Here is a 16,320-nt window from a genome sequence, read left to right on the forward strand (position 1 = left end):
GAAAATACTAGATGTACAGTAGATATGACCCCGTGTATCCATCTTCTTAATGACCAGCAGGACTTTGTTCTTGATCCTGACAGAAAATTTGCTTATGACGATGACATACTTTGCTAAGAAATGTATTCTTCTATTGTGAGCCTCTAATACCTCTCCTACATTTCAAATGTGGATTGACCAGATTGTTGACTTTCTCCCTCTTGAAAAGCTCACTTATGACCTCCGCAAGAGACAGCCCAAGTTTGATAGACTCTCCTCCACTACTCAACTATATTTCAAATTGGACAGAGTGAATGGGGTGATAAGGGAAATGAGCAGATACATGTGTAAGGTGCTGTAAAATCTAAAAACGAATCATTTGCGCATCATCTCAGCGAAGGCTGGAAATAGCGAGTAAGAACCTTGATAGTGCTGCTGCAAGTTTTATATACATATTTATTTTTTTATAATTACTGTTTGTGTGTGTGTATATATTTTTATTTTATATATTTTTTAAAGTCTGTCACATCTGTGAATGTGGAATGCGTTTTGTTGGTTGATTGAAAAACAAGAAAAGTTAAAACAAATTGAAAAAAATAATGGAATATCATGTGAAATATCTTCAGTTTCCCTCATTAATCTGTGTTGCAGACATTGCTCATAGTCTTATTTTGACAGCTTTCCAATCCAGACCAGTCACAAGCATTGCAGCTACCCTATTGGGTGTCAAATACCGAGTCGAAGAATATTCACACATCTACCCCCACCAATAACAAAAAACAACTTCAGACATTTGACATTTTTATTTGCTCTATATTCCTTTACATTGACATTTTGCCTTACAGCTGTGATCCCCTGTGGTCAGTGTTGACAGTGCTTTTGAAGGGGGGGGGGGGAGAGGGTCAACATTGCACTACAGACCACTCAATTGTCCAACAAGTGCTCTGCAATGCCATAAATGTGTATCTCCAAACTTGATCTAACACAGTGACACTCCACAGAGCAAAGGTAAAACATAACATTAATCCCAACATGGTGTTCCTTCAGATCAAGCACTTCAAATTGGCATCCAGGTGCAGCTTTTGAAGTACTCGGTCTCTCCTAATGTCATTACTCTGGGTGTAACATGCATAATAGAATAAGTGATAGAAGTGAACCGGTACATTGAACACAGTAAGTAAAGCCACATTTCCATCTAAAAAGGCACTGAGAATTTCCTACATCCCTGTATTTGAACATTTGCATAACTGAATAAATATGTGCACTGTTGATCAATATCAAATGGTGTCAAATGAGGAGCACAATTGTTATACAATAACAGTGCTGAGTGCACCAATGGTGTGAATTAGTGGTAAACTAAAACAAGGGCGGTGCATTAATGGTATAACTAAAAGTTGGGTCTAAAAAACAGTAAGTACCATAATTAGAATAGAAATAAAAACAGTATATTATTTTCACCTTCTCATAAAACCACCACCATTAACAGTAGTTATTTCATTCAGCTTCACTTCTTATTTGGGATTTGTCTTGTTAATATCAGGTGAAGGAGCAATGAGGGCTCATTAGAGAAAACAGATTCCAACTGTTTACATGTCTCCACTTCAAACCCACTCTGAAACACATCACCTGACTATGGTGAATAGACATGATGATTGTCTGAGCATCAGTTCAGGCAGCGTCCAGCCATTAGCAGCATCAGTTCAGGCTGTGTGGGTGTACAGTAATGATAAGACTGGTATCCAGCCTGCCCAGTGGTTCTTTACTGCCCACAGCGCCAAAACATACATGTCCAGATACTGATGCATTTCAATGCCAAAGCCAACAAGGAAAAAGTTAATTGATGAATGTCCACAAATTTCTTGTCTCAAACGGTGAATTTTTCAGTGCCGGTTCGCTGGCATTTTATTGGTGCACTACGTGATTGATGATCATTTCCTGCAAGAAGGCCTAATAGTAGATAGCCCCGTCTGTCCTTCGCCTTTCACTATTCATGATTTGGTTTATCTTCATTCTAGAATTAATGCAGTACCTTACCAGAAGGTCTCTAGAAATACAACTAAACTATATTAAGTGATACAAATAAAGCGATAAGTGTCTACCACAGATTTAACTCCTCACAGCTCCTTTTTCCCTTCGCAAAGTGTCATCAGCACTACATCCATGTCACTACAAAATCATATTCCATTAACATTCTACGTACTGAATCTAAAACTATGAAAATTGAAACCGAAAGTGACTTCCAACAGAGAGCAACCCTGACAAAACCCTGAAGAAATGTTCGATTTAAGCAAAGACAAATAATCTTGTGCAAAAACAAAACAGCCACATCATATTCAACTGAGCTAGCCTCCAGCCTCTAGCATGATAGGACATCCCTTCTGGACTCTAAGCACTGATTTGAGTGAGAACTTTAGCCACGGGACCTCAGAGTGCCTCATTGGCCAGAGTTTCAGTGGAGAGCCATATCTTTGCCCCGTTCAGGAACTTGCTGAGAGGAGTGCCCAGGATGCTGCGGCGGCACATGTTCCCCACGGGAGAGAAGGGGAAGGAGGAGCTAAGGTACTCTGGAGTTGAAGAGGACGCGTGGGTGGAACCGGCCTTAAAGTACATCCTGCTGTGGTCTGATGGGGGGGCGCTGGGGGTGGAGGTCTTTGTGCTGGCCGGAGTGGCCCCCTTGTACTGGCGTAGCTGGCTCTGCAGCTTCTCTACTTCATCAGCCAGCTGGGAGAGCTTGTGATATGCGGTAACAGGGCCGCCCTTAGGGATGCTGGCTTCAGGGACCCAGCGCAGGAAGTAGAGCCTCCACAGGGCCAGGTGTGAAGGCAGGAGCTGGGGGATGAGCATCCCCTGTAGGTCTGCGGGCCGGGAGACCCAGTCCCTGAAGAAGCGCTCTGTTGGGCTCTCCACCACCTCTCTGATCTGGGAGAAGTCTGGTTTGAGCCGCGACACCAGGGAGTTCCGTCTGGTCAGGGTGAGGCTGTCATGGCCGTCCATCAGGATGTTCCTCAGGGAAGAGGGCATCCCACGGAGTGTAGAACTGTAGTTTTTCTGGGAGATAAGGAACACACACTCATTAACAAGTTATTTCATTTAGAATGTACATGCATGTAGATGGTGTTGATTTTACTTTGAGGAACATGACATTTTGATCTTCATGAATTCAGGTTATTTCCAGGCATCTGGGACTGTCCCTGGATAGTCTTGCATAGCTTTTCTTGCAAAGCTCCTTAATTTACCCATCTAGAATTTAAATGTACTTATCCTGTTATGGGGTGGTTGAGAACTCTTTGTATTCATTTGCATTCTCAAACAAAGAGCGCAAACTGACCTTGGTGCGTCTGAAGGACTTCACTGCTCCATTCTGAACACAGGTGGCACCTTTTCCAACATACATGGGGTTGTTGAAAAGGGCCTGGTCTTTGGGGGTGAACTGCTGTGACCAGTCCCAGACAGGGGGGAAACGCAGGGCCTTCTCCCCCCCCACAGGGATGCACTTACTCTTAGCAAAGTCCTGTGGAGGAGGACAGGTAAGGTCACTAATACTGCACACAGCTACACACAGTTCTGAGGTGCGTTGACGGAGTTGAATACAACCGCAACTATGTTGTGAGGGTTGAGGGGGAAATTCCTGTGTTTGTCGCTTTTTGTGTGTGAGAGCTCCTCACCATGCTGTTCTCAGTGCGTTGCTGGGGACAGTTGAAGAGAAAGGTGCTGAAGACAGGGATCCACATGCTGTCACTGAGCACAGTCAGGTACATCTCAGTGAACTCAAAGGCTGCTGGGTACTGATTTATAATCTGCCACACACAGTCCAGGAACAGCTGGAACAGAGGAGACTGAGGGGATGGAGGAGGGGAAGAGCGGAAAGGGAAAGAATATTGTGATTAAGGGCGGCAGGTAGTCTAGTGATTAAAAGCGGTCGGCCAGTAATTGAAAGGTTGCTGGTTTGACTCCCTGAGCCGACTAGGTGAACAATCGGTTGATGTGCCCTTGAGCAAGAAAGTTATCCAGCGTGGCTTACAGGATGAATTAAGGTTAAGAGTGTTTGCTAAATGACTAAAATCACAAAACAATGACAACATTTCAAAGTACAACTCCATGTCAAGCTCCATTTCAAGTATGCAAATAGACAGAGCCTACCTCCTCTTTGTCATTCTTCTTCAAATGGTTGCACCGGTCGAGGAAGCGATGGCCAGCCATCACCCACTCCTTCTGCACCAGGCTCTGGAAGCCAGTGAGGCTCCGGAAGTGAGGGTCTAGCATCAGTTGTACCAGAGAGGACACCACACAGCTCAGGTCCCGGTCTTCTTCCTCTGGAGAGAGAAGAGAGAGACAGAACAGAAGAAAGAGAAATACAGGTAGTAAGACCGACAAGACACAGACAGGAAACATACAGAGAGAGAGAGACAACTAAAAGACAAAACCATGTATTTCGTTACCTTGCAGAATGACAGACACATGTTTTCCCTCCAGCAAGTAGACTACCTCGGCTGAATGCTTCAGGAAGGCCCTGGAGACAGGAATAGGAAACGATACAGTTGACTTTCCTCTAGGTACAAATATGTAACATTTATACATACAGCTTAAGTACAACATTCATTAACTCTGACCAAAACTTGAGTCCAACCAAAATGATCCTGTAGTTGCACCGTAAATATTACCACCATTAAAAAGTGGAAATAAAATGACTAATATATTTTTTTATTTGACCTATATTTAACTAGGCAAGTCCGTTAAGAACAAATTATTATTTTCAATGACGGCCTAGGAACAAACGGTGGGTTAACTGCCTGATCAGGGGCAGAACGACAGCTCGGGGATTTGAAACTGCAACCTTCCGGTTACTAGTCCAACGCTCTAACCACTAGGCTACCCTGCCACCCCTACCAGCTGGTAGAGAGAGAGAACCAGCAGGAGCGTCTGTCAATGCTAGTACTTTTCTAAATGAAACTTCATGCAGGACAAGACAGCAGCACTACCCGTGTAAACAACAAGGTGAGCCAGCCTGCTGAGCCAGTGGCGTCTAAGTATTTGTACATACCTGACATACTCCAGCCATCGAGAGCTTTCCATGGACGACAGCCACTTCTCCTCAGACTCCTCAAAGGGCTCTGCACACAAACACAATTAAATATCCCAAGCACTTTCAGAATGCCTAAGAGCAGCAATAAAAGCCTAAGAACAACAAAGTGCCTTCATAAAAAACAAATTAACAAATAGATCACAACATTCATTTGATTGATTGATTTCAATTCCCCCGACTTACCGATGACACAGATCTGCCGCACTTTGACAAAGGCAGCCTGGATGTCCTGGATGTTGGGCAGGTTCTTGTCCAGGTCGGACTTGAGGACGTCACTGCGCTGTGGGTGGCTCTTTGTTATGGCACTACAGATCCTACCACAACACAAGGCAGGAAAAGACTGTTGGAAATAGTCTTAACAGCACTACTTATTTCATAAGCAGTTCATTTATTTCTTTGCCAAACTATTCTGTCCAGACTCGCAGTACCAATCTCACTTGTCAGTTATGCCAAAACAACAAATCACAGTGCTGACATGATAAGCACACCATTTGAAAGAAAATTGAAAACAGATGGTTGTAGTGAACAATATGAAAACATCAACAAATAAAATGTTTTCATTGACATTCTATTCAGTCTTATTGTACCTCTGGTCCAGCTTCCTCTGCTGCAGTGGGTCACTGATGCTGGCCATGCGCACCAGGGCACTCCCGTTGGGGTGATTCCAGCACCACAACTAAGGGAAACACACACCACCTTGTCATGGTTCAGCAGTCACACACAAACAGTCTCCCTCGTTCTCTCACATACACTCAAAATGCAGTCACTCCTCTCAAAGCACTTAAAAAAAATAAATCGGCATCATTAATGCTTGATAGAAACAGTCTGTCTAGGGAATTGTCTAAAACAGCGAGAAAGGCTTTTATTAAGCAAAAGCTGTTTCTGAGATGAGAGGCTGGCCACTCACAGGGATGCGGTGAGCAGTGAAAAAACATAAGTACTGCTTCAGGTCTTGATCCGCCAGGGACACTGGGACCACAAAGTACTCTGGGAGACTGGAGAGAGAAAGATAAGGAGGGAAATATGCATTACAGATGCTCCAAATGGCAAGAGGTTAACATTTCATGCCATTGAGTCAGGTGCCATATTAGCCACAGCAGATTCTGAATGGTTGATCACAATATGAAAAGAAATAACTCAAAATCTATGGCAGCAAGTGAAGCAATTACTACATTTCCATCTCAACAAAGATTATATTACATAACGTGTCAATGTAAGCCATTACCTAAGTGTGTTACATAAAGTATTACCATTCTGCCTGATGAGGATTATGACACTAATGAGCTATGTTAATCATAATCCAAATCTGGTAATAATCCATGTTATCATTTAGAAAATGAGCTCAGGCCTGCAGTAACCCTCCCTCCCCCTCATCCCCACTCCCCTATACTATGTGGGCCCCACCTGGGTGAGACGACGTAGCCCTCGTTGATGGAGCACACCCTCCACTCTGCTGCACCTGTTCTCTTGATCTCTCTGTCCCATTCAGAGGGCCGGTCAAACAGGGGCATCTGCAGTCCTCCACCGGGATCTACTCCATTAACTCGCTCCCCTGAACATGTAGCAGTGAGTGCTTGCTAATTAAAGACACACACCTGCTTGCTGTGTTTCCTTCAACTCAAAACATTGCAACTGTAAATATATGTTCTTTATTGAAGATCCACATTTGACACAACCAATGCCCCGGTGTTCCAACAAAACTCAATTGATCACATTGTTCTGTTAACAGTGTATTCAGCATGTTTTCCTTTAGGTTCCTCACATGTCAAGACATGTACAGTGGGGATGCTATTGATAGCTAGAACAGTTTGGCAGGCCACAGGGAATAAGGGTGTGTCAAAGCCTTTTCAGTCAGAACCAGATGATTAAGCAGTGTACTGTATACCTACCCAAGGATCCATAGTATTGCTTCCCTACGTACTCAAAGCCAAACAGCAGCTGGGGATCAGCGGGCTGGGAGTAGTGAGCGATGGCCAGGCAAACCTTAAATCACAGGGTGGGGCAAACACATGACGTCAAAAGGAAGGAACTGAACAGGTCCAGCAAATATACAGTGTCTTTGGAAAGTGTTCAGACCCCTTCCACATTTTGTTATGTTACAGCCTTATTCTAAAATGGACAACATTCATTTTTTCCTCAGCAATCGACACAAACCTCAAAGACAAAGCAAAAACAGGTTTTGATTTCTTTTCAAATGTATTAAAAATAAAACAAATAGATTTTTAATACATTTGTAAAGATTTCTAAAAACCTGTTTTTGCTTTGTCATTATGGGGCATTGTGTGTAGTTTAATGAGAAAAAAAAACTCAGCCATTTTAGAATAAGGCTGTAACGTACCAAAATGTAGAAAAAGTCAAGGGGTCTGAACACTTTCCAAATGCACTGTAGGGCCTAGTTATACGAGCCTGAAAGTCAAAAAGCAGCAAAGGAAAACTAACACCACTGTATACACCTTTATATTATACTAGGGAAATTGTTTCCATAGCTAGGGCTGGCAGTGAGGACTAGTGAAGAGCAGAATCAACAACCTCTGAAGAAGCAAAACAATCAAACAAGTGAAATGCAAGTACAGGGACAAGGTGGAAACGCAATTCAACGGATCAGACACGAGACGTATGCATTTATTATGGATCCCCATTAGCTGCTTTTCCTCTGTCCTTTTTTGTGGCACCTGACCACACGACTCACGGTGCGACAAAACTAGGGCCTGTAGGACCTGCCTATTGATAGTGTTGTTAAGAAGGCAGAGCATCGCTTTATTTTGGACAGACTTCTCCCCATCTTAGCTACTATTGCATCAATACATTTTGACCATGATAGTTTACAATCTAGGGTTACTCCAAGCAGTTGTCATCTCAACTTGCTCAATTTCCACATTATTTATTACAAGATTTAGTTGAGGTTTAGGGTTTAATGAGTGTTTTGCTCCAAATAATGCTTTTAGGCTAACATTCCTTTCCACCCACTCAAACTAACTGCAGCTCTTTGTTAAGTGTTGCAGTCATTTCAGATGCTGTAGTAGCTGATATGTATGTGGATGACCCCCACACTATACAGACACTCTGGCTTTACTCAAAGTCAGTGGCATTTCATTGGTAAAAATGGAAAAAAGCAAGGGGCCTAAACAGCTACCCTGGGGAATTCCTGATTCTAACTGGATTATGTTTGAGAGGCTTCCATTAAAAGAACACCCTCTGTTCTGTTAGACAAGTAACTCTTTATCCACATTACAGCAGGGGGTGTAAAGCCATAACACATACGTTTCTCCAGCAGCAGACTATGATCGATAATGTCAAAAGCTGCACTGAAGTCTAACAAGACAGCCCCCCCCAATCATTTTGTCATCAGCTTCTCTCAGCCAATCATCAGTCATTTGTGTAAGTGCTGTGCTCCTTCCCTATAAGAATGCTGAAATTCCATTGTCAATTTGTTTACTGTGAAATAGCATTGTATCTGGTCAAACATAATTTTTTGCAGACGTTTACCAATGGTTGGTAACAGGCTGATTGGTCTTCTATTTGAGCCAGTAAAGGGGGCTTTACTATTCTTGTGTAGCAGAATGACACTAGCTTCCCTCCAGGCCTGAGGTCACACACTTTCTAGTTAAATTGAAGATGTGGCAAATGGGAGTGGCAATATAGTCTGCTATTATCCTCAGTAATTGTCTATCCAGATTGTCAGACCCCGGTGGCTTGTCATTGTTGATAGACAATTTTTTCACCGCTTCCACACGGACTTTACAGAATTCGAAAGTACAATTCTTGTCTTTCATAAATTTGGTCTGATATACTTGGATGTGTAGTGTCAGCGTTTGTTCCTGGCATGTCATCCCTAAGTTTGCTTATCTTGCCAATGAAAAAGTAACTCAAGTAGTTGGCAATATCAGTGGGCTGTGTGATGAATGAGCCATTTGATTCAATGAATGTGGCAGGGTCTACAGGAAATCACGGACACCGACGTCACACTTCCAGACAAACTAAACACCTTCTGTGCCCGGTTTGAGGATAACAGTACCGTCGTGGCCTGCTAACAAGGACTGCGCCCCCCTCCCTCTCCTTCTCTGTGGACAATGTGAGTAAAACATTTAAACGTGTAACCCTCGCAAGGCTGCTGGCCCAGACGACATCACTAGCCATGTCCTCAGAGCATGCGCAGACCAGCTGGCTGGTGTGTTTACGGATATATTCAATCATTCCCTATCCCAGTCTATTATCCCCACATGCTTCAAGATGGCTACCATTGTTCCTGTACCCATGAAGGCAAAGATTACTGAACTAAATGACTACCTCCACCTAGCACTCACTTGTCACCATGAAGTGCTTTGAGAGACTAGTCAAGGATCATATCATCTCCACCTTACCGGCCACCCTAGATCCACTTCAGTTTGGATATTGCCCCAACAGGTCCACAGACGACGCAAATCACCATAACACTGCCCTATCCCATCTGGACAAAAGGAATACCTATGTAAGAATGCTGTTCATTGACTCCAGCTCAACATTCAACACCATAATCCCCTCCAAACTCATCATCAAGCTGGAGGCCCTGGGTCTCAACCCCGCCCTGTACAATTGGGTCCATGACTTTGACGGGCCGCCACCAGGTGGTGAAGGTAGGAAACAACATCTCCACTTCGCTGACCTTCAACACGTGCTCAGCCCCCCACGTGCTCACCTATGACTGCGTGGCCAAGCACGCCGCCAACTCAATCATCAAGTTTGCAGACGACAACAGAAGTAGGCTTGATTACCAACAACGACAAGACAGCCTACAGGGAGGAGGTGAGGGCACTCGGAGTGTGGTGTCAGGAAAACAACCTCTCACTCAACGTAAACAAAACAAAATGATTGTGGACTTCAGGAAACAGCAGAGGGAGCACCCCCTATCCACATCGAAGTGACAGCAGTGGAGAAGGTGGAACGTTTTACACTTTTCTGCATACACATCACGGACAAGCTGAAATGGTCTACCCATGCAGACAGTGTGGTGAAGAAGGCACAACAGCGCCTTTAAAATTGTTAAACATTTTGGGTAGCCTACCACAAGCTTCCCACAATAAGTTGGGTGAATTTTAGCCCATTCCTCCTGACAGAGCTGGTGTAACTGAGTCAGGTTTATAGGCCTCCTTGTTAGCACACACTTTACCAGTTCTGGAAACAAATTTTCTGAGGTCAGAAAACAAAATTTACAAAGCACTGACCACAAATTTATTGAGGTCAGGGCTTTCTGATGGCCACTCCAAAACATTGAATTTGTTGTCCTTAAGCCATTTTGCCACAACTTTGGAAGTATGCTTAGGGTCATTGTACATTTGGAAGACCCATTTGCGACCAAGCTTTAACTTCCTGACTGATGTCTTGAGATGTTGCTTCAATAAATCCACATGATTTTCCTCCCACTTGATGCCATCTATTTTGTGAAGTGCACCAGTCCCTCCTGCAGTAAAGCACCCACACAACATGATGCTGCCACCCCCGTGCTTCACGGTTGGGATGGCGTTGGTCGGCTTGCAAGCCTCCCACTTTTTCTTCCAACATAAAGATGGTCATTATGGCCAAGCAGTTCTATTTTTGTTTCATCAGACCAGAGGACATTTCTCCAAAAAGTACGATCTTTGTCCCCACGTGCAGTTGCAAACCATAGTCTGGATTTTTTAAATGGCAGTTTTGGAGCAGTAGCTTCTTCCTTACTGAGCGGCCTTTCGGGTTATGTTGATATAGGACTCGTTTTACTGTGGATATAGATACTTTTGTACCCGTTTCCTCCAGCATCTTCACAAGGTCCTTTGCTGTTGTTCTGGGATTGATTTGCACATTTCGCATCAAAGTACATTAATCTCTAGGAGACGGTATGACAGCTGCGTGGTCCCATGGTGTTTATGCTTGCATACTATTGTTTGTACAGAAGAACGTGGTACCTTCAGGCATTTGGAAATTGCTCCCAAGGATGAACCAGACTTGTCGTCTCCAATGTTTGAGGTCTTGGCTGATTTCTTTTGATTTTCCCATGATGTCAAGCAAAGGAGGCACAGAGTTTGAAGGTAGGCCTTAAAAATGCATCCACAGGTACACCCCCAATTGACTCAAAATTATGTCAATTAGCCTATCAGAAGCTTCTAAAGCCATGACATCATTTTCTGGAATTTTCCAAGCAGTTTAAAAGGCACAGTCAACTTAGTGCATGTAAACTTCTGACCCACTGGAATTGTGATACCGTAAATTATCAGTGAAATAAATCTGTAAACAATTGTTGGAAAAATTACATGTCATGCACAAACTGGATGTCCTAACCGACTTGCCAAAACTATAGTTTGTTAAGGAGACATTTGTGGAGTGGTTGAAAAAAATAGTTTTAATGACTCCAACCTAAGTCTCTCTCTCTCTCTCTGAGCCCTAGGACCATGCCTTAGGACTACCTGGCACGATGACTCCTTGTTGTCCCCAGTCCACCTGGCTGTGCTGCTGCTCCAGTTTCAACTGTTCTGCCTGCGGCTATGGAACCCTGACCTGTTCACTGTGATTACTGTTATTTTACCATGCTGGTCATTTTTGAACATATTGGCTGATGTAAGAAGGGATATATATATATATATATATATATATATATATATTCGATTTGAGATAAATTTGATGCAAACTTCCGACTTCAACTGTAGATGGAAACAGAAAAGTCTGAGACTTTTGGGTAAAACACTGGGGTAAACCATGTATGGAAATGTACCACTTGTCAGGTCAGGGAGTCTGGAAAAACTCCTGGCCCCAACAATACAATCTAAGGGAGATGGTCTGCTAAAATCTTTAAGATGTGACACCAGATTATTCTGTATTGTGAATGGAGAGAGGTGTCGGTGACTCCATAGGATATGATGTCCTCTTTCAATGGAGTTGTGTCTTTGAAATGGGTCTTTGAAATGAGTCTCAACCCCGCCCTGTACAATTGGGTCCATGACTTTGACGGGCCGCCACCAAATGCACTTTGAGGCACGTTCTGGCTGCCCTCGGAGTCTACTGACCACAGTGTTTTTTCTGTTCACATTTTACAGGAGTTGTTTTTATTGGCTAAAGACTCAGGAACCTGCATGGAAACTTTCAATAACACTTCAAGCTGTGCCTTGGCTACAAGGGGCCTCTACCTTTACTACAAGATTCCACCATTTAAACAGCTGAAAGTATTATTTAGCCCAGACATCCTCAACAGCTGAGGCACTAAGTCATGTTGTCTGCACCTTGAAGGGTAGATTGAACTCACACAGGAATACGATGAAGAATAAAATAGATTGTCAACCTTGAATTTGACCATTAAAAAAAACCAAGTATATTCACCACGTGATGCATTTCATTTTAAGTGAGTGACGAAGACATTCAATTTGTGTCTCACTATTTCTAATGAAAGGCAAACTTTGAGAAGCAAAGTTCAACCATTGAACCATACTCATGCATTTGTAATTGTGCCTTGGGACTATCTGGGTAGCTAAGTTGCACCAAGAATTCAGACTTAAGCGTGGCTGCCAGGATCTCATTTAAGTGAAACCTAGGAAGGCAAACCTTAGCAGAACGCCTATTTCTATTGGGATAGAGGGCTGAGTCTGGCGTTTGGAGTTTTCCATCAGTGGCAGTGGCATAGAATTACACAATGCTGTCCATTCATTGGAGGAGCAGCAACCAAAACACAGGATGCAAGGAAGGAACTTTTGTGTTCATGTATGTGTGTGTGCGTGCACACAAGCGTCTCCGTGTGTATTTGAGAGAGAATGCTCGCAACTCTGTAATTTCCTTCGGTATAATAAGCCATTATAGAATGGCTTCATTCCATATGTCACAAAAGAAAAACAAGGACCGAGCCCTGGTTTAGCTCCCCACAGTAATTACACTGTGTGTCCCCATATAGAAATAGACACAGGGAGCGCAGTTAAATCCCACTATGTACCATTACAATACTTACAGCAGAAACACCCATTCATAAAAAACACCATGTGTAATCAGAAACAACCAGGAGTTACCATTGGACTTCAAAACAGCAGTCATAACAATGCCCAAGACACAACAAATCAAATTGTCATGGGTTCCCCTCCCTGAAGGTAGAGTAGCCAGGTAATGTTGATAGTTACTTCTTAGTTCAATATCTTTCAGGTGTGTGTTGAGGCGCTTCAAGTGCTAGCTCCCCCCTTCTCTGACAAACTGCTCCCATGTGGCATGCGCTCTGGCTGGAGATCTAAGGTTACGTGTGTACATAGAAGCAGGCTGTCAGGAAGATATGAGGTCTGCAGACTCCCTGCCATGGCCATGCAGAGGACTCAGGGCTGCTGCTAAGAACTCTTGGAGGCCTTCCTCCGCATAACACATTAGAATGAACTTACAGCCCCCTGGCTTCTGAGACCTTGGACCAGAACCCGGGGTGCAACATGTGTGTTTACAGAGTGATCAGAAACTAGAGGGCTGAATGGATGTTTTGTTCCCTGGTTATTTTTTGTGGTGACTTTAAAAAACACCTCTATCCAGGCTTCACATGTTCCAAGGGGCTTGCAGGTTATACACAGGGTGGCTCCTTCTCCCTGCACACAGCCTCACATTGTCCAGCATGAGCTCAACAGGCCCACAGGGCTCAGTAACTCCAGGTGAATGCGCTTACCAGGCCTGTTAGTTTGTTGGCTTTGCTGTCAGAAATTAGGGAAGTCATTGTTTCACACCAAACCAAAACAAACAGTGAGTAAAACAATCCAACACACCTCTCCCACAACTCTTCACATGGGGGTCCTGGGGCCCTTTGAGCAGTGCTTTGGTTCCACTCTAAAGACATGATACATCTGTGACTATAATCCACCACTCGCTCAGAGAGATGAGTCAGAGTCAATGTGGAATGTTCATTTGACACTCATTTCTACATAGGTTGCCTAGCAACAACAGCTGTTGTGCAGCACTCCGTGACATGTGTATCAAGTCATCCTGTACACATATCTAAGCATAATCTCATTGACTTTGTTTTCTTACTTGAAAAGAAAAGTACCATAAAAAGGCAATACAAATGTAAAGCAATACATGCTGATAATAACATGCTGACAATGCCACCCTGACTCCTCCTGAGTCAGGCTGAGCTAATTCTGGCCAATCTCAGGCTCTCAGCCAGCCAGATGGAAGGGAGGATGAAAGAAACACCGACAAGAGGGAGACAGACTAATCCCCTCATCAGAGAGCAGCTCAACAGGGTGGAGAGAAGAGGGGTGGAGAGAGGAGGAGGGGTGGAGAGGGGAGGAAAGACAGAGGAGGATACAGGGCAGCCTACATGGCCCCAGAAGGCTCCAAGGAGACGCTCTCCAAAAGCCTCCTTGGTGTGTTTGTCAATGGTGTTACCATACACACGCTGTTTGGTTTTCTGGGAGAGGACATGCTACATGGCATTTTTACTCATCCAAAATAAAGGATTAACTAGTGTCATTGCCAGCATGTTTGCTCTCATACTCACATAATGGGATTGAACTATGATAATCATGTAGACTAACAAGAGATGATTAAAAAATATTTAAAATCTAACAGTGGCAGTCTTTTAGGAACAGCTATACTGACAGCAGAGGCATTCCACAGTGAATTACCAGTGAAATCCTCTTAGAAACTAATCCACTGTAGTGGTGAAGCAGAGTTGAGTTGGAGGATTACCATGCTAGATTGCTGGTAACTCGCCTCAGGTTCAATTCAAGAGTCAACACCATGTCAATTTATATAGTGTTCATACATCAAAACAGTGTCCATTTTGTTCAGAAAGCTTATATCACAAACCTTCTTGGCGCTCTGGGGCCCAGCCTCGTCGAAGCGGAACCTGATGATTCGGAAATCCTTGCAGTAAAGGATGAGCTCGGTGGGATTAAACTTCAGCTTTTGGTTGGAACACAGAACCTTCTGCTTCCCCTTAGCATCGTTCACTGAGAGGAACAAACACAAAACAAAGACCAGGGGCGAGACAGTGCTTATTAGGGCTAATGGATAGTCAAATAGTAACAGTAGTAGCCTGGTCCCAGGTCTGTAGGACTAATGTTTTTTCTTTAGAAGAGTTGGGATAAAGCACAAACAGTAAAGATCTGGGACAACGCTAGTATAGTGAGGGGTAATGTATATGTGGGAAGTGGGAAACTGAGTGACCAAAGATTCCACAGAAAAATTGATTATCTATGTCACCACAGAGCTTCAGAGAAATTCAACCAAGTAGGAACTTAAATTGATCCACCAGACCTCAGCTGTCTAAAAACAAATGAGGAACTTCATTCTTCATGTTCAGATGATACAGAATAATCTTTTGAGGTTCCTCGAGTATTACATATGGTAAAACATCTTCCACAAGACTCAACTGTTTATTTCAGTTATAATATAGTGAACAAAACTATAAAACGCAACATGTAAAGTGTTGGTCCCATTTTTCATGAGATTAAATAAAAGATCCTAGAGATTTTTCATACGCACAAAAAGCTTTTCTCAAATTCGTTTACATCCCTGTTAGTGAGTTTTTCTCCTTTGCCAAGATAATCCATCCACTTTATAGGTGTGGCATATCAAGAAGCTGATTAAACAGCATGATTGATACACAGGTGCACCTTGTGCTGGGGGCAATAAAAGGCCACTCTAAAATGTGCAGTTTTGTCACAACACCACAGATGTTTCAAGTTGACAGTGTGTACAATTGGCATGCTGACTGTAGTAATGTTGTAGTGGAAAATTACTAAATTAGACATACTATGCCGTTTTTACTTAGATAATTGTCCATTGTTATATGCTCGTGTTTTTTTTCTCCTGATGCAGGCTTGTTGTCTTGTGGGACAGTTATAAGTCTGGGCGTGCAGATAAGAGCTGGGTGCGACCGCAGTATGTAACATCCCGTTTGTACTATCTGTAGGAACTCCTCTGTATGGAAACATGCAGGAAGGAACAGACAATAGTGGTAACGTCAGCTATCTACAGAGACAAACTAAACACCTTTTATACACTGTTACGCACCCCTGTTTGCACACATCTGCTAACTGCCACAAACAATGAGGTTGGACTTTTCTATAAAAGCTGAGGGCCAACTCGGTGTGTAGAGCTTTCAACTCTGACTATTCTTAGTGATGGTTGATTGCTTCATTTCTGAAAATCTAAGAATAAAATTGTTGTTTGAAAGAATCTGCAGTCTCTTCCTATAGAATTTCTGACAATTTGGCGACACGGATGTGATGGCTAACTCCGTTTCCTGATTGCTCCCGAGGAGACCGAGGTTGCGTTAGACATGGCAGGGA

At 43.3% G+C, this 16,320-nt stretch overlaps 1 protein-coding gene across 1 annotated transcript in view; it reads right to left on the reverse strand.

Moving 5' to 3' along the window:
* Positions 1–767: 767 nt before the first annotated feature.
* The window catches only part of mtmr10 (myotubularin related protein 10), a 29,925-nt gene continuing 14,372 nt past the window's right edge, over positions 768–16,320 (reverse strand). The window contains exons 5-16 of the mRNA XM_024440244.2: positions 14,834–14,976; positions 6,952–7,045; positions 6,467–6,614; positions 5,970–6,057; positions 5,650–5,738; positions 5,246–5,376; positions 5,021–5,090; positions 4,419–4,489; positions 4,120–4,292; positions 3,645–3,815; positions 3,308–3,490; positions 768–3,027 (exon numbers count right to left, since the gene is read on the reverse strand). Coding sequence (XP_024296012.1) covers positions 2,404–3,027; positions 3,308–3,490; positions 3,645–3,815; positions 4,120–4,292; positions 4,419–4,489; positions 5,021–5,090; positions 5,246–5,376; positions 5,650–5,738; positions 5,970–6,057; positions 6,467–6,614; positions 6,952–7,045; positions 14,834–14,976 — 1,985 coding nt within the window. The 3' untranslated portion in view covers positions 768–2,403. The remainder of the gene's footprint in view (positions 3,028–3,307; positions 3,491–3,644; positions 3,816–4,119; positions 4,293–4,418; positions 4,490–5,020; positions 5,091–5,245; positions 5,377–5,649; positions 5,739–5,969; positions 6,058–6,466; positions 6,615–6,951; positions 7,046–14,833; positions 14,977–16,320) is intronic.

The sequence above is a fragment of the Oncorhynchus tshawytscha genome, linkage group LG12 (assembly GCF_018296145.1).
Source record: "Oncorhynchus tshawytscha isolate Ot180627B linkage group LG12, Otsh_v2.0, whole genome shotgun sequence".
Classification (NCBI taxonomy): domain Eukaryota; kingdom Metazoa; phylum Chordata; class Actinopteri; order Salmoniformes; family Salmonidae; genus Oncorhynchus; species Oncorhynchus tshawytscha.